Raw genomic sequence first — 22,871 nt, forward strand, 5'->3', positions numbered from 1 at the left:
TTTGCCTTAAGAATACCACACAGAGTTATAGATACCAAGAATGCCCCATTGTTGTTTTAATAAGGTGCACATTTGACGGGTTTCGTTCAAAAGCTACGGTCCGTCAAGCTTTGTTGAGTAGCCAGAAACCAAGGAACAGGCGGGGGATAGTCGTATGGCGTATCGTTATACCATTGCTCCAACTGCAATCAAACTTATTGACCAGCACGACCAGAATGAGAAAATCCAACGGTACCTAGGTAGGATTTGAACATGACCTCCCATCAGCTATACGCGAGACCATACACCAAAATATATCGTTGTTATGCAGGTGTGGACCACACCTTAATTTGGCGACCAGGCTTCGGAGCGGGTTTTGGCTCATACTTCCAAGCCCAAGGGGAGGTAATTGCTGTCAACGGACCCGAGTCAACGGACCAGATGGCAATTTGAGCAGTGCCAGCTCCTGTCACCATTCAAACATAGCCTTGCCCAGGGCCGCGACGGCCAGTCACAAACGCAATATCCAGGAAAGACAGCAGGAGAGAATGCCACAAGGAATGCAAACCATACTTCTAGGCACGCCTTAGCTTTGTCTGGGGCAGTGTACACCAAACTGTGTTTTTCCACAAGGTTCGCAAACACGAAAAGTGAAGGAATGACTTAGGAAAGAATTGGCGATGCGCCATCCAACGAATTGAATGTGACCAATACCGTGAAAAATACTCAAAGTATCCCGCCTGCGCTCTTCCCAGCGAAGGATGGATGCATCTACTCCCCCTGTGGTTCAATGTATCCGGTGCCGGAAAGATATTCCTTAAAAATCAGGCCTAAAACCCCGGTCCAGTAGAACACACTCTATTTGGTCCTGATGGTGAATGTGGTGATGCTGGAGAATCCATGCAGAACAAGAGGATTCATTTGTCCCGTTTCTCAAGAGGAACGATGAACGATGAACTTTTGAAGTTATCCCAGTGAGCCTGGGAAAGCATATTTAGAACCGCTGCCCGTGGCTGTGTGAAGTCCAACCACAGATCAAGCTTGTGTGTGTTGCTCTGAGAGTTGGTTGTTAGGTAAGTTACAGGCTGACCTGACAGAGAAATAATCTCTCCCCTGTCTTTGGCCACGACTCATCTCCATGGATAATCAGATCTTGTTACAACGGTAGCGTCGTGTGAGGGCTATCGCATCGTGTGGAGAAGTGTTTCTGAGTCGTGCCTTTCTTTGCCTGTACAACAGAGTTGCTAGCCTCGGTTTATGGTTTGAGCGCGTTTATCTCGTATTTCGTATCGCGTAAGTTACGAAATAGTCTTTCTTGGCTGATGGATAACTTACACCAAGAAGATCCTGAGAATATGGCCGGGGTGCCATTGGGGAATGCGGGCTCATATCATGGATGGGATGGGATGGGTCTCTTTGATATCGGCCACTTTGTCGGACTGTCAGCCTGGCAAGGAGTCCCGCCGCCGCTCGTATTACTATTATTGGCTGCTTGACCACTCGCGAGTGAGGCGTAACTAAACGAAATTCTACCGAATGCGGCTAGTGCATTCCGACCTGCCGATGTTGATATATGGGATCGATCTATACAGAGTACGATCGACGAGCTTCAATTGCGCTTCAGAATAGGAGTATATAATATTTTGAAAAAGCAGCTATGGCGCACACTTTCTTCTGGATTAATACTCTGTGTCCAGAGCATCTATTTCGTGTCCTTACTGTGCAGGCCATACTGTCAGTCATCTTAATGCTTAGACCAACCTTGCTTCTTGTTCCAGTGTTTACTTCCATTTCTCATCATTTAATTTTTGGATAATCGAAGGATTTTATTTATTTATTTCCTTTTTGCGATGGGCGGACCTGGCACTGGTACGTCTCAGTTTCCCTTGACAGACAATGAAAACACTATTAGCTTCCTCAAGCTAAATACAGGCTTCCTACCACAGAGGGTTTTAGTTTCTTCCAGTACAAGCCAGTAAAGGGAGCCTCCGCAGTTTTTGCGGTTCTTTGGCTTGTTTCGGGCGTTCTGCATCTATGGCAAAATAACTTGTATGAGATAACCTCTTTTTCTGTCTCCTCTCCATACTCAGGATCGCATATCTGATGCCCTTCTTGCAGGAGATATAAAACGTGGCGGATGGGCATGCTGCTTCCATGGGTCTCGCTGATCTTCGTAGTCGGCTATATCCTCCGTGAAATTGCAGCTCACGGCCTCTACGGAGATCTTAATCTTTTCATTGCGACGTCGTGTTTCCTATTTTGTGCCCCGTAAGCCATCCCCCCTTCCACCGCAATGTCACCCTGGATGGTTTCATGGGCAGACACTATTCAAGCGCTGTTCTGACTAGTTCCTACAGCCCTATATTCCTCGCCATAAACTCTATCATCTTCGGTCGTGTACTGTATTATGTCCCCTGGCTATCGCCAATGCATCCAGGGCGCGTGATATCGACTTTTCTCGGGTGCGATGTTATCATCGAAGCCCTGGCCTCTTCTGGAGCATCTATAGGGTCAAATCTCAGTCACCCGCCAGGGACGCTAAAGGTGGGCGCCATCCTAATCAAGATTTCGATTCTCGCACAAATCCCGATCTTCGCCCTTTTTGGCGTTCTCGTCGCCCATTTCCACCGCCGCTTACACAAAGCTGGTATCCACGAACCAAGAATCCGAAAAGTGCTGGTAACCCTCTACTTGTCGTGCGTGCTGTTGACGATTCGGAATGTATTTCGTGCTATAGACACATTTGAAGGGTGGGGATCTGCTATGGGCCGCACCGAGGCATATTTCTGGTGCCTCGATGCAATACCCATACTCATCAATGGTGTTTTGATGAATATATTCCCGCCTGCCAGCTGCCTTCCCCGGTCCAATGTGATTTATCTAGCGCAGGATGGGAAAACAGAGCGCATTGGCCCAGGCTGGGTCGATGATAGACATTTTCTCCTAACTGTTTTTGACCCTTTTGATTTTGCTGGAATGGCCAAGGGGAAAGACAAGAAGACTGCCTTTTGGGAAGAAGACGCGGTCTCGTTGCATGATCACTCTGATACACACCGTCTCGCGGTTTGAAAACTTTGCAATTCCGAGCGCGTATATTATCGCTTCATTAAACCAGCTAGAACTTCTCTCTTCTTCTTCCCTTTCTTCTTCTTCTTCTCTCTCTCTCTCTCTCTCTCTCTCTCTCTCTCTCTCTCTTTTTTTTTCTTTTTTTCTTTTTTTTTTTTTTTTCCTTCGCAATAATTCATTTATTTCTGCTCTCGCTTTGTCCTTATATTGGGAATATTTCTAATTTACTCCTTCACCCGTTGGCCAAGTCATGATCATCTGTAGAGATCTATCATGACCATTTATCGCTTCGTTGCACTTCTATTCAACTATGCAATGGTCAATACAATTTTTCTTTCCAAGGTTTTACTTCATTCACAGCAAGGGATAGCCATTACCCTTATTCTTAAATAGCAAATCACATTTGGTTAGAAAGTAGGATGAAGAAGATAGACACTCCAAAGGGAACTAATAAACCCAAAAAAATCCTAATATTTATCTCCTAACTAAGAAGTGCGGGGGAAATAAAAGAGAAGAGAGGGGGGGGGGGAAACAAAGCATAGATTAGATGAGTAAGAAAGGTTGCTAACAAAGAAATTATAAAAAATAGGGGAAGAAGACAGGAAGAAAAACAAATAGTAGAGACGAGTAAGAAAAAAAAGGAGATAAGTGATGCTAACGGATAGGACTCTAAAGATTGGGATCTGAAGGATTGATTCTAAGAAAGAAAATATTTTCCTCTAAGGCAGCGGACCGTACTCGAAGGTCACGCGGAGATCATATCGTGGTTGGGGACGATCTCGGTAGACAGCAATGTCAACAGCAGTTACGCCCAAGCAATTAGTCCAGCGCAGCTCATGGTATATAAATTCCATGATCGGTATCATAACTTCGGTTCCAAGCAGGGTATAGAATATAGTATCCTCCTCGATCTGTCTTTCATGGTTCCCTGACGGGTAGTTTGGTACAAACTTGAATATGCTCACGTCCAAGGGGCCATAAATGTGAGATATCCATTGAATTGCGTCCTCAATAACCTGTCGGCTCGTAAATTCTTCAAGAGGAATATTTGTAATAACCATGTAGCGAACTTGACTGAGATGGCAGCTCAGATCGTCGTGATTTCGCCTAGCTAAGGAGTATATGCGCCTAAGGTGGATTGCCCTTCGAGCGGGCGAATATTTTCCGGTGCGAGGAAGCGTGCTAGTGTTCAAAATCCAGATGGTGTCCTCAACGCTGAAAAAGCTCCCACGCAAGATGCCGGGATAGTTTGTCGGAGTGATTTCATATTGATTATGGTAAATCCCTGGTTCCTCTCCGCATGACCAAAAACTGGATGATGTTCGTTCATCATTCTCCGGTTGGCCTCGCGGCTCGACAAGGAAATAAAGAAATTCATCCGCGCCTCTGTGAAGCCCTACTCTCCGTGAGCCTAATCTTCTTTTTTCGTCTGACAGTTTTTTGACTAGGGCAATGCCTAATTTCCACGCTTGGAAATGATTCTGCACGAAGGAATACATCCAGTGATTTACAGCTGGATCGAATGGGTTGTCTGGATTTGGCAGCGCCTGTGGAGGGTGTTGATTGGGCGGAACAGACATCATACTTTCTGGTTACTGTGATGCTGTGAGTTTCGGGCGTTGTTGCAATGCAAGCAGAATTGTCAAAATGATTGAGACGTGATGAGGATCATGACCAGACAGACAAGCAGGTTTGAGGGCAGGGCAATGGGTATATATATACACTTTCTATATATTACCAAAAACCCATTACAGGAACTTGCTGTTAGTTTCTTAGTTGGTATTGTTGTCCTTCCTTTACTGCAGAGGCTCGCTAATGGGAATCGCCCGCTTTCTTCATGCTCATTTTTCTCTTTGCAACTTCTGATGAAAGTGCTGTGGTGGTCTGAGCCGAGCCGGAAAGATCATTCTCATCTCATTTCTCTTGTGGAATAGGAAACAGGCTGGAAAAAGGCTCGAAAAGGTGGCAACAATTGCATGGGCCAATACTAAGATATGTTGACGCAGTGGGGAGAGGTTGAGAATGGTGAATGGCCATTAAACTGAGATGAAAACAATAAAAAAAATTTGCGAAGGGTATTTCCTGAGGCTGGAGTTGATGCAGCTTTCTTGCATATTTTGATGTGGGCGCTTCTTGATTAAACTCCTTCCGCGGCTTTTATCTGGGACACTCCATTGAAGAAAAATGCCCAAGGGCAACACCCAGTCGGTGTTCCCAACAGTAACTCTGGGGCGGTTATTCTCGATAACTTGTAGAAGAATGTGCGGTACATATCAAGATCCCGCGATAGCTCGCTAGGCAATTAAGCGGGGAGGTCTTTGTAGGACAAGTTGCAATTAACAATTGTGATATTTCACAATTTAACAAGATCAATAAATACCATGAATTTAAGATAACAACACAGCCAAAGACTCTGGTGTGTGTATTTCTGGGATATTCATTTATTTTGCTGTAGTCAAAGTACACGCTAGGACTCAGAATGAACATAATTCAATCTGAATACATCATGAAGAACCTGCAGGTGAAATATTGAATGAATACTTCGTTACTGTGGGGCCTGAGTTCTGCAGTTGCAGAATCATCGCTCGAATATGAAATATTTGACATTATTATTGCGGTCTGTTGAGGAGACCAATAGATCTTCATTGCTTGGAAGCAGGACGCAGGCGACGGGGGAGGAGGTATGTACGTATGTAGGAGGTGAAGTCAATGTAGACAGCGGAAATTTCCAGGGCCCGACCGAGGTCGAGGCCGAGACATGAGATACCCCTGAATATTTTCAATGGGTAAGGCTGTTCATTCGTTTCTTTTTCTAATCAAATTTTACGCAACGAACCCTGAATTGCCGTAAATCTGTCAACCCAGTCCAACCACTTTTAGAGTAACTTATGGGTTGCGTGGGAGGGGGGGGTCGCGTTTGGACGGGCCCAAGCATGCTCTAACTTAAGTTATATAACTTATATAACCCGGCTGAAAGTGCTAGTTAAATGCAAACAAGTGAGATTAGCAAAGGTCTTGGGATTGATGTGGTACATGTACACAGACCTACTTGTAGGTAGTCTGTAGTCAGTACCTGGCGTACGGAGTAGACATTCCAAGGTTGTGCAAAACTGACCGGCTTCTGTCGCTGTTACAGTCAAACCTTAATAAACCACTGACTCCAGTGGCATTTACTATGTAGTTAGTCTCCCTACAGAACATTGCAAAATGGCCTGACATAAGACATCGTCCAGGGTAAATTAGGGAGAGAGGGTATTCTTAGAGGACTTAAGATAGAGGTCAGGAAGTACCCAAGGCGGTGGCGAGTATTAGTATTATCGGTCTCCGCTGCCCTGCAACTTCTATTAGTGATAATTCTTTGTTTCACAATGGAGTTTCCGATGGAGCCTGCAAGAAGAGCCAGTACTTCCCGCGCGATTTGAAAAGTTCGTTCTAATAGGATTTCGTGGTAGCGGCTTGGAACACATACTTTCGCGCAATTATTTTAGATTGAGTTGATTCAACAGATGTAACTATATCAGAGCAATTTATACGGACACGGCCCCCCTTTTTGATAGGGATGAATATAACTAATGTTTTAGATAAGAGAAGGGGGACTTACCACTGATGTTTATGCATGATACCAGCAAGCCGTCCGTCGATAATACTGTGTGCATCGACTACATAGTATCAACATGACAATAATGACAAGACTTGGGCATGAGTACTATAATCATTAGCCTATTAATGAGCGCAACAAGCTGTAGCTAATAATAATGAATTTAGGGCCTGTTCAGTGTGTTTGTACAGTACATTTTGTACATAGTGAGTGGATGCCACTATTTTGATCAGATCTTGAATAGGCAATGACAAGCTATTCTTTATTTCTCATTTAAGTTAGAGAGCTTCACTTTTCACTCTAATGGACACTAAAAATACTACATAGAAAAAGTCAAATCTTGATTATTTTATTCATTTTCAAAAATATCATCTGTATTTTTGCTTGTATGGATCAAAACAAGTGTATTTTTTGACTTGAAATCTGTGACTGTGTATGTAATATCTCTCTCACATCGGTGGCGAGGCGTGATAATTCCATACTCCAGAATCCATTAGTAGTAATACTGCTCACAGAGATTTGACGCTCTGCAAGTAAACAAAGAAACGGTGAGGAAGAGGATGGCAGAAGGCGCAGAAAGTTCGATCCAACCCTGTACCCCTTATCTTTAAGCAATTCCCCTGACGCCCGTCAGTGTGCTTTGTGTGTTTTTTTTTTTTTTTCTTTTTTTGCCCGAAGGTCCTGGAAAATATGTAATTTACACTTGCGGGGGAAAATTACAATATACGTACCGTACCGTACCATCCCTGAAATGACTCGAGGTTGGTTCGCCAGGTTGTGCCGTTGCCAAGGCACTACTAGCCCCGGGCATGCGTCTGTCATACCGCTGCGTACTTCCACCATAAGTTCTACACCCAATCCACGTCTGTCTCCTCAACTCCTCGCTTGGCTCGCGATCTCGCAACCTCACCTCAAACTTCCATCTCAACCCCCCCTCTCCCCCCCGCGCTGCCCCCATTATTCATTCTGTTTCTTCTCCTTTCCTGTCGTTGGCTAGGGCCTGCTCTCGTTTCTTTGGTCGGGAAGATTGGCCTGCTCTCGCCATTGATCGGATCTTGTTTTGTTTGGACCAGCGCCTGGAACACGGTTCCCGTCCGATGTTATGCCTATCTTATCTATCGTAACTGCGGCACTCAGGCCTCTGCTTTTGGCTAATTGACATTTATACCAGTCGCTATATCAATCAATTCTGCTTCCATCTCTCCGTTGTTGTCCTTCCCCCAATGCTCAATGGTTCAGATATCTGTTTCCTGTCCACCTTGTATTGATCGTTGGTCGTTGCACTCCGTTGCGCAATTGGTACAGGCCAAAGAAAGCCTCTCTCCCCCGCTTGTCGCGAACCAGCCGCTTGTGAAGCGCGACCGGAGTAGGCGACATCATGTTACTGCGGCCAGCAACACCGCTCTCGGTTCTCCTCCTCACAGCCTTTATTCTATTACTGCTCTCTGTTTTGTCGACGCCAGTTATCAAGTCGATACCCCTTGCTAGTGTTGACGATATCAAGTTTGGCATTTTTGGGTATTGTGTAGGCAATGATTGCACGCCTATCCGTGTGGGGTATACTTCGAGTGAGTGTTCGACGCTTTTTTCTTCCTTTTTACCTTGAGTCGTTCAACAACGACCCACGGTTCCTAATCCTCGAACATAATCCTGATCCATTATTTGTTTTGCAGATGGCGATGCGTCCCGAGATGGGGATTTTAGCCTTCCCTCAAGCGTCCGCCATTCGCTATCCTCTCTTTTAATCGTCCATCCAGTTGCAGCAATCCTCACCCTTACCTGTTTCGGCTTGGCAGCTGCGGCTCATTTCCATTCCCCATCTCATTCGCCCCGATATCTCCTTGGTCTTCTCATCCTTCTCCTACCGACTCTTCTCGTATCGCTCCTTGCATTCCTTGTTGATATCCTTCTCTTCGTGCCTCATTTAGAATGGGGCGGGTGGGTTGTACTTGCAGCAACTATACTGATTACTGCGAGCGGGGTCCTCACTTGTGCTATGCGACGGACGCTTGTAAGCCGAAAAGCTCAGAAAAAAAGAATTGCAGAAAATGCGGAAATGAGCGGGGAGAACTTCTATAATCGTCAAAATGTTATAAAATTGGATCCCCCGCCGGTTATACCGAACCAGAACGAGGTTTCCATGGACAGCACGTCTTCGCCGGACTCTCTTCCAGCGTTTGCACGCTTTGAAGCCAATTCGAGGACGCCTGATGATGATAGGCGGCCTCTGAATTCTGGCACCCCAACCAGCACGAGCCCCGATGGCGGAAACAACATTCGCCTCCCAGGTGATAGACGTAGTCCCCCGGCTCATGACGGCAGGCCCTACAATTCTCCGGTGGATGAGTACGGCAATCCGCTTCCACCAGGTGCTACCGGTTTTGGACCACCCCAGATGCGGGGGCCGCGATCAGATCCCAGATTACGGAATCAGTATTCGAATAGTAGTATGGGATCCCAGCGCGGCCGTGGACATGCCTATGGGCCGCCTCGTGGGAGGGGTGGATACCCTATAAGAAGCCGAGGAGGTTCATATCGTGACCCAAGAGGGCCGCCTCCCCATGGTTACGGGATGCACGGCGGAGGAGGTCCAATGGGCCGGGGAACGATGCGTGGAGGTCGAGGACCACCTCCAGGTTACCCTCCGGAGGTGTTAGGTGCATATGCCCCGTACGGGGCGAGTCCTCCTAATCCAGATGGGTACGGAAACCCAGGTAGTCACGCAGACTATGGATATGATGGTGCGCGAGGCCCATCTCCAGTTGGGCCTGGATATACTTCTGGTCAAGATTTTGAGATGCAACCCGGGTTGGGTGCGAGCTCGGTAGCAGATCACGGACGAGACCCTCACATTCCAATGGATAATACCGTCGCTAGGGGGATCGTTGGTCCTCACCCAGAGGAACAAGTTAATCAACATGATCGAAGTCCAAACAGCCCGTACAATGAACAAGTGTGAGTCTGCTAGCCCTATTATAATTTCATCATCACAATTTGGCAGCTAACTTTGTAGTTACAGCGAATATATTCCACCCAGAGCGGCATGGGAGGAACATTTACGGGAACCCACCCTTCCGGTGATCGCACGCCAATCTCCTAGCCCAAATGGCCAAGCATACGAGTCAAGGAGTCTGGAACGTCTCGCTGGAGACACCACGCAACCACCAATCGCGCGTTCCACTTCACGGGGCGATTATTACGAAGATGTTGAACCCCGTTTCTCAGAACCCGGTGATGTGCCTGCTGCACTAACACCCGGCGCTCTAGGTGAGCTACAGCCGAGAACATCCTTTGAAGATCTTCCCGAGGGCGCTCACTCACCCGCTGCCAGCGAAACCAGCCATTTCACCTCCGTATCCCAACGCGGCGTAAACCCTAAGTGGCGGTCTCCAGAAGCCGAAATTAGACGTGACAAGCAAAGGCGACAAGATATGCTACTGGGTAATAATCCAGATTTCGAACTTCCGGCGGTGAGAGGTCGTAGTGGGGGTCCAGGTAGTAGGAGAACACCAGCGGCGCCAGCTATGCCATCCATCCCGGCTACACCGCCACTACTGAACAATGGTCCTAATGATGGCGGTGGTAGATATCCTACACCTACACCTCAGTGAAGCTCTATTCCACTAAACAATTTCGACATTAGCCCTGGATATTTGTCTGGCATATATATTGCGTTTGGGGCAACCGAATTATTGAACTTCTTGTGCTTGATCATATAGCTCCCCTCCGCTATATCGCACAACGAGCTCTGTTGGGGTAAAACGTCATGCAGCAGTTCGATTTTCCTTTGAGTGTTGGAATTATACTGACGCCAATTGATGATTTTTGGTTGCTGCTGTGTAAAATAACCATGGGATGCGCCTCATACCTGAATGAAATACCCCTGACATAGCAAGGTTCTTCTTTGTATCACCTCGCACACACTTTAACTATCCACCTGCAATTTCCCATTGAGCAGCTGCACTACGCTTCTTGCTGATTCTTTACATCCTGGACATTGGTTTTCAACCTTGCCTTTTTGTTGTACTGTATACTGTATATTTTGATCTGCTTTGTTGTTTTATGTCTTACTACTTGAATACCAGTTTCCGCTGCATTCTTCTGTACCATCTTCGTTTTATTCCCATTCTCTTCTCTTTCACAGCCGTTTCAGTTACCCTTCCCTCATCTATGCTGACACCATAGTATATTCCAGCGGAAGCTGGGGCGCCGCAATGTTTTCCTCCTTTTCCTCTTCCATGTTCATATATTTATTCTCGTACCTTTCTTTCCTTTTTTCCCCCTTCCTTCTTGTCTGTTATCCACCCACCACCTCCCTACTTTGGGGAATTGAATTGGCGCACTGGTTTAGCCATATGGATTGATGATTTTTCATGCTTTGTTTTTGGGACTGTAATTTTTTCTGATTTGTCTTGTCTACATACTCGTCTTGATGGAACACTTTGTTCTTATTTTCAATGTCTCTTGAGCAAATTAGGATGGGATGGACAGACTAATGCAGGTTCAATCATTTTTTTCTTGTTTTTTTGTTGGGTTCTTCTGATTATTCCTTTTGGTTTTTGATCCTTTCTTGTGATTTTTCCCCCACCTTTGTCCATTCTCCTTGAACTATCTACTCCCAGTGAAATGGCCATGTGATTCTCACTTTAACTTTAACATGATTGTTAGAGAGAGATCCTTCTTTCTTTTCAGTCATGATACTTTCATTGTCTAATCTTGAATATCTTCAACTCTCTGCATGTAAAGAAGACTGGGGGAAAAGCTTCATGCTGTTTAATAGAAAGCTTTTTAATTCTCTCTTCATGAACTTTAATCAGATTTATATGTAGTTTGCCAGTTTCTCTCAGCTCTACTGATTTTTTTCTTTCACCTATTTCATCATACGTTTTCTCAATTTACACCCACCCGGTAATTATAGTGGTCGGTCTCCAATCTGTTAACAATTTTTTTTTTCTTCTGATGGTTGTACAGAGTACAGAGTACTACGGAGTAGACCTTAGTAAGCTTGAAGCTAACTATGGCTAATTGGGGCCAGAGCTATGTATGGACTTACTCCGTACAGATCTGCCCTGTTGCAGCAGTGTAGTAGTTAATAATCGAAAACTTGTTTATTCTCATTCCCATTCCTTTGTGTACTTTGTGTGTTAATCATCATATTCCTTTTTTTTTTTTTTTTTTTTTTTTTTTTTTTTTTGAATGTTTGGTTGTCTCATGGAAACTGGTTCTATCGTTTTCCTGGAAAAAGTTTCAAACCCGGCGTTTGCCAAATGGTCTGATTTTGAGGCCTCCAGAAACCACCATCATATCTATCCATCGACTGTTAAACTTATAAAAGTAGGCGCGGAGAAGTCCATTCTGCAATTATGAAGCTCCAAAACACAGAGGACAAAATTCAACTGCCTCTTCAGAAGCGGAAATCAAAAAAATCCAAGGCGCACAAGAAGAAAAATACCCCCAACCTCGGAAGGATGGTCGCCATTGCGGACTTGACAAGCCACCTGGCTTTAATTGAGGACGACGACAATTTGGGAGCCAACAACAACGGCGAAGAAAATGTCGCGCGCCTAGAAGAGATCCGCACAACACCTCTCTTTTCTTCTGGCGTTCAGATGGCCATGCAAATTCAGGCGCAGCAGGACGCGTTGCCCCAGTATGCCTTGATGGGCATGCGGACAGAGACATACGGCAGATCCGAAGGGGAAGCCACCTCAGAAACCCATATCAGACGATCGACCAATCTGGTGTATGCCAATATCAACGCGCCGTGGTCGACATTTATCTGCGGCAGTCAGGGAAGCGGGAAGAGCCATACGCTCTCATGCATGCTTGAGAATGCACTACTCCATCCGTCCGAGACGGGGACGCTGTCATCCCCTCTCACCGGCCTTGTATTGCACTACGATAAGTTCACGGGCGTGAACACGGGCCAGCTATGTGAGGCGGCGTATCTTTCGTCCAAGGTTCCGGTCCGTGTGCTTGTTGCGCCTAGCAACTTTGGCCATATGGAGAGACTCTATGCGAATATGCCGGGGTTGGCGGATGGGGCTCCAAAGCCTAAAGTTTCCAGTTTGTATTTCCGTGAGGACCAGTTAACGTTGGGGATGATGAAGGATTTGATGGCGGTTAGTGGTGAAGGGGCGCCTCCACTTTATATGGAGGTAATTCTCTTCTCTACCGAGCCAATGATTATTTCTGGTGACGCTGATCACAAAATATTTCCACAACCGTTCTAACAATGAAATTGTTTTTCAGGTCGTTACGAAAGTCCTGAGAGAAATGGCTGCAGAGGCGCTTGGTCCACGGGGGATAAATTTCAATTCTTTTAAAAAGCGTCTCTACGTCGCTGAGAACCTGAATAAAGGCCAACTAGGACCGCTGAATATGCGGCTCAATTTGCTCGAATCGTTTCTCGAAAAGACTTATAAAAAGCCAGCCCGAGGGCTTGCAGTGGGGAAGGGAAGGCAGGGGAAAAACATCTGGGACTTTCCGCCGGGATCTTTGACAATCATTGACCTGAGTTGCCCATTTGTGGACGAAAACGATGCGTGCTCGCTTTTCAATATCTGCCTGAACATTTTCATGGAGCGGCGGAATGAGAGCGGGCGCGTCGTGGCATTGGACGAAGCTCATAAGGTTAGAACAACTTTCTCCATTTCCCCCCTTGTTTCTCATTTTCCTTCGTGCTCAGTTTATGGCAACATAATCCTAATCCTTCGATTTAGTTCTTGACAACAAACAGCCGTGAAGGCGGGAACCTAACAGACACCCTGCTGTCACTGATCCGCCAGCAAAGACATCTAGCTACACGGGTCATTATCGCAACCCAGGAGCCCACGCTATCGCCCAGTTTACTGGACCTGTGCAACGTAACCATTGTCCACCGTTTTAGTTCACCTGCTTGGTTCACAACACTACGAGGGCATCTCGCTGGTGCAGCGATTGACGATAATAACAAGCCGAAATATGGCCCCGATAACTTATTTTCCAGAATCGTGACTCTAAAAACTGGCGAGGCTTTGGTATTTTGTCCAGGCGCGATACTTGATATCGTATCAGATGAAGCATTGGAAGAATCCACGCCATCACCAGGTGAGCCTGAGCCGCCGCACGGGGTAGCCGCGTTGAAAGCATTGAGAATTAGAGAGTTAGGACCGCGATATGTCCGGGTGAGAATCCGCAAACGGGTCACGGCCGATGGAGGACGAAGCATTCTTGCTCAAAACTGAGATAACCCCAATCGTATTGTTTCTAAGTGGAGGAGTTCCGGGCAAGCTGGGTTGGGATTTGGGCCTGTTTTTATTTAACCTCTAGTTTCAAATCGTGCTAGCTTTTGGTCTAAATGTGGCGCTCTCTTGGTGTTTATTTTAGGTCAAATAAGTCCGAACTGTAGTCTTTAGGTTCTTTTTCTTTCTCACGCGAAATCTATTTACCTGGTTAGATACCTCCTTTGTTGTTATACTGTCAACTAGGTTCGAAAGATGTTGTTTTTATTAGAGCGTAGAGCGACTAGTTAATGACTAATGACGTCAGGTAGACTACCTAGGTAAGACTAGTTCGACAAGTAGTTCACCTAAGCATCTATTGTGGGAGCCCTAGGCTTCCTAGTACGGACTAGCGTCCCGCACACTACATATGGCCACTAGATAGATAGCTACACCAATACAACCACTCAGACGTCCAACAATCTGTGAGAGAGGTTGAACATGGTTGGTTGTTTTGATCGATCTAGTGGCTAGCGGCAGCTGATATATGTGTGAGTGGGTCCAAATCCCATCGCCCTCAAGAGACGTCTGTCGAACATTGACTCCTCGAGAAGGCCACCGACTCAGTTTCAAGGCTGCGACAGATAGTGAAACTATGTGCTGGATGTATGCAATTTCAAGCCTTTCAAATGCTGCTGCCATAACCTTCCAAGCACAGAGGAGTAGATAGTACCGTTGCGGTCACCATCCCTGCTCAACTTTTCTTGTGTACCGGCTCTTTTGAGCTTTGAAATGGACAACGGAAACCATGCTTCACATACTCCCTCGTTAAGAAGAGAGTCACCTGCGTATGAAAGCACAATTCTTGAAGAGCATGTCGCCCCGAACGACCCTGAGGATGACGAGACTTGCCCTTTAGAGACCCGGTGGTGGTTGGCGAGTACTGCGTTTCCGTTGCTAGCGGTATGTGTTCCTCTATTTAAGCATTGGAGGTTATACCGCGATCCAACCTTTGGGCGTTCGGACCTCATTTTTCTACGTGAGTCGTATGCTAATAAACAATATCAGGGAACTTTCGGCCCAACCGCAAGCGCATTTAGCATATGTTCTCTTGCAGATCGATGGCGGGTCAAAATCCCCCTTGGAGGGTCGCTCGAAGATGCTGAACCCGTACCGGATCCTAAATGGTTGTATCAACGTTGCACTGTTTACATATTTTGCTCGAGTTTCTTTTGCTAATTCAATAAATGACTCTCCCTAGGGCGGTCGTTATCAACTCAATTTCTCTCGGCTTTGCATTAGTATCCAACTTTTCTCTCTTGCTGAACATGGCCAGGCGATTACCTTTCCCAATTGCCCAACCCATTACGATCGGAGGATGGTACATTTCTTCAGGTCTGCTTATTTGCCTGGCAGCTCTTCTCCGCCATCGTACGGACACGACCACCCACCGGATGACTCAAGCTTATTACTATGCAATTATAGCCGCAGCCATCTATTTTCTGGTCTCTTCACTCATGGTTGTGACCGTTTTTGGGGCACAGAGAAAACATTACAGCAAAGAGTTTCGTCTCACCACAAACCAGAGATCTCTAATGCTGCAGACTATCACCTGGTTAGTTTATTTGCTAGGTGGTGCTGCAATATTTGCTCACGTCGAAGAGTGGGCCTACCTTGACGCTGTATACTGGGCAGATGTCACTCTACTTACAGATGGTTTTGGAGACATAGCCCCCAAGACTCATACTGGTCGGAGTCTATTATTCCCTTACGCTGTCGGGGGGATCTTGACCCTAGCATTAGTTGTTACATCGATAAGAGATCTGATGATAGAACGCGGGAAAAACGCGATAATTGCCAGACGGACGGAACTGACCAGGAAACGAATCGCAGACCAAGTCAGACAAGGGACGGGAAGAGTGAGTGGGATTAAGCTTCCACCAATTTCCGATCCATCTCAGCTTTCTGAAAGCCAGAGGCAGGAAGCGGAGTTTTACCTTATGCGCCAGATACATAAAGTTGCTTCATTCAAAATAAAGTGGTTTTTGCTTGGTGTTGCTGTATGCGCCTGGATGGCACTGTGGCTCCTTGGTGCGCTCGCATTTTTTCTTGCTGAACAAGCCCAAAACTGGTCATATTTCGAGTCTTTATACTTCGCCTATACGTCGCTCCTTACAATCGGCTATGGGGATTTCACACCCGGTGACACATGGGGAAAGCCTTTCTTGGTTTTTTGGTCCCTGCTTGCCATCCCTACTATGACGATACTATTCTCCAGCATGGGGAGTACCATTGCAAAGTTTGTCGAGGATGCTACCAATTTTGCTGGTGAATTGACTGTTCTTCCTGGCGAGACGAGTTTCAAGGATGTAATAGCTTCCCCTTTACAACAGCTGCGAGAGCTGAGTTATCAAACGCCACGGGCGCTCTTGAACCACACTATTTCTCGAGCCCACCGTAACGAGAACATTCCAGCCTACCAAACGAGCCCATCGACTTCCAGAGTGTTTACTGGACATGGGGAACTAAGCACAAAGGACGAATCTAGAGTGAAAGATATACAAGAGGCAACCACAAATCCACACCAGCGCCGATACATTATCATTCGCGAAATTCGCAAAATATATCGAGACTTAAACGCCCAGCCCCCGAAAAGGTACACGTATGATGAATGGTATTTCTACCTATCACTTGTGGGGAAGATGGAATTATGCTCAAGCTATATAAATATTCCTAATTCCCAGATCGAAGAAATTCAAGGAATAGACCACCCCCGAATTGGTCTCCGAACTTCAGTAGGTGTCGAAAAGCCGAACGTCCAGAACAACAACTGGAGCTGGATTGGTACAAGGAGTCCACTGATTGGCGATAAAGACGAAGCACAATGGATCTTCGAAGCCCTGTCTGCTGCTTTAGAGCACGATCTCAAGCAGCAGAGCCTCAAGCAGTACAGCGAGCAAAATGGAGCATAACTGAGTTGACAACCCTATTCCGCAAATTTCTCTGATACCCATAGATTGCAGTCAGGGGCAGTGAGTATGAGCTTAATGGTTACCCGCTCTTTTGTTTCCTTTGTTGTCCTTGATCCTCATTTGTCTTGTCTCTATCTACTCTTTGCTTTTTGAGCCTAGAGGAGTTAGGTCTTTTCTAAACTTTTCTTTGAAGGAGAAAATTCACGCGCACATATGATTTACAGTTCATTTGTCATTCATTCATTGTTTTATCACCATCGAACTTAGACACAACATACTCATTGTTGAGTGTATTCTGTTTCATGACAAAGAAGTATATATTTCAATATTTTTGCTTGATTGAGTCATGAGTTATTATATCACAATCAATCACTTGTTGAAATATTGCAGTGTTAGATTTTATATAAACAGCAACTGTGCTATTCACATCTTTTGTATGTCTTCATAATGGCTGCTTTATTGTTCACTGGCCCATTTGCAATGTCTCTTTCGATAGGTATTTGCCTTCTTTCCTTTCCACCAAAATTTTGGGGATTTCGTTATTTCTTTATTTTCCGTGTGTTTTATGGGCAGTTATTTACACATCATGGCCCCTTGTGATACCCTGATTGTCGTTGATACTTCGGATTGCGTGCCAGATAGAGGCACCTCGCCACATCTCTTGGATAGTAATATTTTTACATCGATCCCAGACACGGGCCAACTCCCCTCATCCCCTCCTATACCTAGCCCGTCGTCTCGTTCCACTCTTAAGAAGTTGCCCGCAAGGGCTGAATCCACCCTTTTTGTCTTTGCCACGACTACTCTCACGATTACTGCTACTACTTCTCCTAGTGGACTCTTATCGAGTCATCCACGCTCAAGTTATACGCCTGCAAGTTTCACGCCAACTTCGACAATAACGAGTTCTACTCTGTCACGTTCCACGCCATCAACTTCTGCGCCGGAATCGTCAAAACAAGCAGTGACAGCAACATCATCCAGACCCCCAGAAGCTACGGGCAGTGTGGTAGTGGCTAGCGAACGCTCTAGTTCAAAAGAAGTACCCCTGCCGATTCTTGCTCTGTTGATCATTCTAGCAATAGCCGCTGTCATGTTATCTCTAGCGATATGTCGTGTAAGGAAGAGTAGCAAGTTCTGTAGGCAATGCAGAGAGGCTATCGTTAGCCAAACGCTTACAAAACAAACGCCTCCAGCGCACGATCATGGCACATTTACGCTGTCGGGAGCAGCCAATCAATCACGTTTGACAGAAAGGATAAGGGGTAGTATGGGCTCATCCGCGTTGAATTTAAATGGCCAACTAGCCCAACCTCACATTCGCGATGAACCTCGAGGAATTCGTCAGTGGACGACAGTTGAAGAAAGTAACTCACGACCCCTTGATTTCCCAATAGCCACCATGGCTCCAAGGATCCCCCAGCTAAGCTGGGAACGCCCTAAACCTGATCCTATGAGCCTTTATGCCCGTGCTTCAGCTAGTGGCCGGGAGGAACAACGAGGCCGTTCATCGATCTCTGTTGCGTCTATAATCGACGAGTACGCTCAATTCCCCAACGATAATAGGTATCTCGATACCTTCCAAGTCGTCGGGAACAACGGTGTTCCAGGAAATCCACAAAACCTGACGGCTGATGAAAATTTTTTAGTGGATTTGCGAAACGGAAGTTTACGGCGTCGGACGCGGGATGATTACCCTTCTCAACCTAGTGGGGAGGATGATACAACACGCTGCGCGATCCGGTCTCCAACTGAACCATATACTCAAATTCGGGAGAGGCAAGAAGGGCAACTCGGAATAACGAAAGTGGGGGGTACTGCGCCCGTTTCTCGACATGAACAGTCTCCTATTAGTCAATATAAAGAGTCTTCGACGCAGACATCTAGACAGGTACATCAGGACCGGCAAACTGAATCAAGTTACAGCCCTACGAGCTCGTCATGTGCCAGTCAGCCCAGCTCGATGACATCGTGGGCTTCACCCTGGCCGGTGAAAACCGGAAATGTTAGCGATCGGCTTACTCCAAACTTTGTCGCCAGGCCAAGTATGAGTAGTCATACACCCGCCGATGCAACGCAGGATTCAGACGATAATATTAGCACCATGCTAAATCGTTGGGCACTTCTTGATCGACAAAACCTGGGTCTCGTTGATCAGGTCCCACTTCGATCTTACTCGGCGCGGGATAAGCTAAATGACCATTTAAACAACAAGCGCAGGCTTAAGCTTCATGTGTCGAATGTCCGAAGGTCAATGTCGACTACACTTCCGGAAATCTTGTCGAGGTTACCCTCCTCGGGAGCTAACAGGGCGGGAAAAAATGAGAATGCTGAATTATACGCACCGAAGAACTGTCGGAACAAACTGGTAGAGGAGGACCCAAATATTGGTTCAACCCATATCGAGACTTGCACTGCAATTGACGAGCATCTAGAACCGCCCAATGCTGAATTTGACGATGTCGACTCTCGCGATCACGTATTTGGCAGACCTTCCTTACAGCAGCGAACTTACAGCGAAAGCATATATTCGCGACCAACAACATTGCACCGGCTCCCAGAGGATACCCAGGCAGGGGATGAACAATGGGGAGGCCAAGGATATCCAAGGCTGAGACGTTATGCTAAGCAGTCTTATGGAAGCCCAGAAGCCGGACCTAGTCAGTCCACACCAGCTCCGCCATTCCGTAATGAAGCCGGCGACCGTGATTCGCCAACCGGTTACGAAAATAACCTCTACGGTGAGCAGGGTAGTCGAGAGCAAGGAGCCCCGACGAAGAATGATCAGTTTGGTAAGTTATCCCTCGGCGAACCAGGGACGATTCGCGACGATTCACTTCGTTGGCATACGCGTAATATGATTGCTCCTCGTGATCCTGTCAAGGGTAACGATGCTGGAGGTCCTGCGGACCCAGAGCCGAGATCATTTATTAGTGGGTTTAGGGACATATACGGGGGAAGTAGGAAGAAGAATGGAAAAAAGCCGATTGTAGGAGATGGTAGAAAGCGTAGCCGAGTTTTTTGGATGTGAGGAATTGACTCCAGAACTAGACTACCGAGGTAGTTTTCCGGAGATTTCACAATCCCTCTTCTGGATTAGGCCGCCAGGCATCGCTGCTTTATCCTCACCCTCTCCTCACCCTTCTCACCACCGCCTCCCTGTCTTCAATCACCTCACCGTTCCCGACCGGTCACCTGCTAGGAAGGCAGCATCTTCAATTCTGTCAAGTTTACGCGATGGACATGTTTCTACTCGGTTGGCCAGCAGGGGCGGGTGAACTCGCCTGTGCTGAAAGGGGTCTCTGGCCCCTTCCACTCCCTTTTCTCATTCTCTCACTGTCATTCCTGTCACTTTATTGTGTGTATGTCCTTGACCATACTGCACCGCTTATTATCTCTGACTCTTTTTGCCTGTTCCGGCCTGCTTTGGGCATCCCACAGGGGTGCCATCTATTGTTTATCATACGTTCTCCTTCCGCTTACGGTGTACGGATTCATTGCAATGGGAAAGAAGCTCACTCCTGAAGAAAGGGTGCGACGGGCCATTGAAGCCGGCTTTGATGCCAACAGTACTCAAGTCAGTGGAGAAAGGGTGCTTAAAAAGTTAGAGGATTCCACAAATCGTGACTATCAAAATGTCTGGAAAATTTGAGAGCGGTGAGTGTCTCTTGTTGGTTTATGCTTCAATGTTCCCCAAAAGCTGAGTGTTCCAAATTGTAGGTACAATCAAAACTACAAATGTGACATCTTTGATGAGGAGAAAAAGAAGAAGTTCATCATATTTCTTGCAAAGATGGCCCGTGGACGGAGCCCCAAGGGTCCAAAGGACACGTACATTTTGCTGTTGTGGAAGCAATTCACGGCTGAATGGGCCCGCAGAAAAGAGAAGCTGCCATCCCCTGTGACCAGCTCTGGCTCTATGGTAGTTGCCCCTATCAGTACCTGATCCCTTGCTTTCTGGAAAGAAGCGAAGAGCTGACTTGTTTATATATATAGTTCATTGCCCAAGAATTACACCTACATGCCGCTATCAATCGTGATATCTCCGCGAGAGACTTTGTTACATTGAACCATTTTAGAAACCTGATTCAGCAGCTATGGAAGAATGATTGGTACGAGTTTCCATTCCCAATATACCGGGTGTATTTCTCGGCGTTCCTCAAGATGTGTATGTATTCAACCGCTCGGGTGGGCGAGTACCTCGAGTCGACAGCGCGGCGGGGTTCAGGCCGAGGTCTCCGTGTCCCTCAGGTGCGTGTTGCGTTCCGTTCCTGACCACTGCTGAGCACAGGCTGAAAGAACCCAACTGGGAGCTAGGATATGACGTTCCTGGTTATTAACAATTCCAAGAGTCAAGCTGAAATCATAATTCGGCCAAAAAGAGATGCAAAGAAAGAACATGCGCAAGAAGGAAAACAAGCAGTTAGTCCCTACCAGAACCCTGATCGGGTACGCTCCTGGTTGACATGACCTGTGTTGCAACATAGGCCGCGGCATCCCATGCAGGAAGATGTAGGGCGTCTCCCATTGTTCCTGAACCCAGTCCTTGAGCCTCTAGCAATTTGCCTTGCGCGGGGACTCTTCCGCGACTTTAAGACCGCAGATGAGATATTTGCCCTAGAGCCACCGCCTGGGGAGGGACAGTGGCCTGACCGGTGAGATCCTTACGGCAACCTGGGCGGATAAAGGGCTTGCGAAGCTGGGCCGCCGTGCAGGGTATGAAAAATTGATCAGCGTCCATGATATGCGGGCAGAGGGCCTAGTCCGAACAAATGGTGAGTAGTCCACTGCCCGAGCTAACTGAAAGTTCAGGATATAGGCTCATTGTTTGCTGACTGACGGATAGAAAACGGGCATTCGATGGAGGAGTTGATGCAGATGGCCGGCCATGGGGGCAACCCACGAATATTCTTTGAGCATTATATGAGCTCAACCAGCAGTGTTCAGGGTGTGTCAAACATCCTAAAATTGGAGCGCCGTAAAGACATCGCAGAGCCCTTCCGTGGCTTGACATTGCGGCGTCACCCACAACTGTGGCAGGCTCTGCCTGCAAAACTGCAGCAGGACCACTTATACAATCCATGCCGATAATAAGTCCACCATAGAGCTATCCTCTTCCGAAGCAATTCCGCGCCGCTCGAAGCATATAGAGGTTCATTTCCACATTCTTCAGGATCTTGTCCGCAAGAACCAGATATCTATCTGATACATTTCATCTGCCGAGAACGCGGCGGATGGGCTTACTAAACCACTTGAAATGATGAAATATACACATTGAAAGGAGAATATTAAGATAAAAGAGATAGGGAGATAGAGGGATAAAAAATGATGAATCTCATGGCTGATTTTTCATTACTACACATTTTCCAGTCATTTTTTGTACCTGTACTTGATTTGAAGGCGAATTTTGTATGTAGCATCGTGTATAGTTACTCTGGTGAGTGGGGGTGTCTTCAAATTCAAAAGCTCATCTTTGTGAATCAGAGACCACTGTGTTGAAAGTTGTGCTTTATGCTTCTTCGACAGAGGCTTCTAGCCAGCTCGGAAGCGGTAGATAGTTGATAGAACTGGTGTGTGGCATGGCGCTAACTCATTGCATACTCGGGTGAATGCAATCAGTATTTGTATATTCAGAAACAATCAGTATTGAATAAGAAGGCTAGGAAGACAAGCACACGTTTTTTATTTCAGAATCAAGTTTAAATTTTGAGGATCTAGGCAAATGATGAAGTGCGAACCTTGATATGTTATTGTGAACTTTCGATGAGGTCGTTGAATTATTTTTTTTGGAGGGGCATTAGTGTTGGGGGTCCCGGGGGTTGATCGGCCCTTCTACCAGCAGGCGCTGGTGGTGACTGAGCTCTTTTGCCCCAGTAGTTTGTTGGGGGTACCGCGGTTGGTCGGCCCTTCTACCAGCAGGCGCTGGTGGTGATTGAGCTCTTTTGCCCCAGTAGCCTACATAGTTAGCCTACAATTAGTGCCAAATCAAACTAGTCTTTCATCACGTGATAAATGACGTTCTCGGTGCCAAGTACGAAATTGTCAGGAAAAAGA

General features: G+C 46.6%; 7 protein-coding genes across 7 annotated transcripts; 5 read left to right on the top strand and 2 right to left on the bottom strand.

The window, feature by feature from the left end:
• Positions 1-142: 142 nt before the first annotated feature.
• On the top strand, positions 143-3,159 carry BDCG_01271 (RTA1 domain-containing protein). Its single transcript, XM_045416774.1, has 5 exons — positions 143-1,052; positions 1,130-1,848; positions 1,926-2,028; positions 2,098-2,247; positions 2,337-3,159. Exons 2-5 carry the CDS (start codon positions 1,830-1,832, stop codon positions 3,046-3,048), a joined length of 984 nt encoding a protein of 327 aa, XP_045272426.1. The 5' UTR covers positions 143-1,052; positions 1,130-1,829; the 3' UTR covers positions 3,049-3,159.
• A 28-nt stretch (positions 3,160-3,187) lies between these two features.
• BDCG_01272 (uncharacterized protein) lies at positions 3,188-5,232 on the bottom strand. Its single transcript, XM_045416775.1, has 2 exons — positions 3,423-5,232; positions 3,188-3,353 (listed from the first exon to the last, which is right to left on the bottom strand). Exon 1 carries the CDS (start codon positions 4,626-4,628, stop codon positions 3,765-3,767), a length of 864 nt encoding a protein of 287 aa, XP_045272427.1. The 5' UTR covers positions 4,629-5,232; the 3' UTR covers positions 3,188-3,353; positions 3,423-3,764.
• A 772-nt stretch (positions 5,233-6,004) lies between these two features.
• Positions 6,005-7,601, bottom strand: BDCG_01273 (uncharacterized protein; the record flags this gene model as incomplete). Its single annotated transcript, XM_045416776.1, has 4 exons — positions 6,005-6,024; positions 6,095-6,218; positions 6,647-6,691; positions 7,375-7,601. 3 exons carry the CDS (start codon positions 7,599-7,601, stop codon positions 6,182-6,184), a joined length of 309 nt encoding a protein of 102 aa, XP_045272428.1. The 3' UTR covers positions 6,005-6,024; positions 6,095-6,181.
• On the top strand, positions 7,327-11,660 carry BDCG_01274 (pH signal transduction protein PalI). The gene is made up of 4 exons (XM_045416777.1): positions 7,327-8,211; positions 8,317-9,598; positions 9,663-9,910; positions 9,975-11,660. The coding sequence occupies exons 1-4, from the start codon at positions 8,022-8,024 to the stop codon at positions 10,013-10,015; spliced, it is 1,761 nt and encodes a 586-aa protein (XP_045272429.1). The 5' UTR covers positions 7,327-8,021; the 3' UTR covers positions 10,016-11,660.
• A 58-nt stretch (positions 11,661-11,718) lies between these two features.
• BDCG_01275 (uncharacterized protein) lies at positions 11,719-14,128 on the top strand. Its single transcript, XM_045416778.1, has 3 exons — positions 11,719-12,801; positions 12,896-13,276; positions 13,366-14,128. Exons 1-3 carry the CDS (start codon positions 12,007-12,009, stop codon positions 13,867-13,869), a joined length of 1,680 nt encoding a protein of 559 aa, XP_045272430.1. The 5' UTR covers positions 11,719-12,006; the 3' UTR covers positions 13,870-14,128.
• A 509-nt stretch (positions 14,129-14,637) lies between these two features.
• Positions 14,638-16,817, top strand: BDCG_01276 (potassium channel protein; the record flags this gene model as incomplete). The annotated part of the gene is made up of 3 exons (XM_045416779.1): positions 14,638-14,808; positions 14,914-15,032; positions 15,107-16,817. 3 exons carry the CDS (start codon positions 14,638-14,640, stop codon positions 16,815-16,817), a joined length of 2,001 nt encoding a protein of 666 aa, XP_045272431.1.
• A 586-nt stretch (positions 16,818-17,403) lies between these two features.
• Positions 17,404-21,908, top strand: BDCG_16307 (uncharacterized protein; the record flags this gene model as incomplete). Its single annotated transcript, XM_045425557.1, has 6 exons — positions 17,404-19,754; positions 20,538-20,739; positions 20,814-21,068; positions 21,135-21,266; positions 21,439-21,592; positions 21,664-21,908. 6 exons carry the CDS (start codon positions 17,404-17,406, stop codon positions 21,906-21,908), a joined length of 3,339 nt encoding a protein of 1,112 aa, XP_045279506.1.
• Positions 21,909-22,871: the final 963 nt, after the last annotated feature.

Source organism: Blastomyces dermatitidis (genome assembly GCF_000003525.1).
Source record: "Blastomyces dermatitidis ER-3 genomic scaffold supercont1.1, whole genome shotgun sequence".
Taxonomy (NCBI): domain Eukaryota; kingdom Fungi; phylum Ascomycota; class Eurotiomycetes; order Onygenales; family Ajellomycetaceae; genus Blastomyces; species Blastomyces dermatitidis.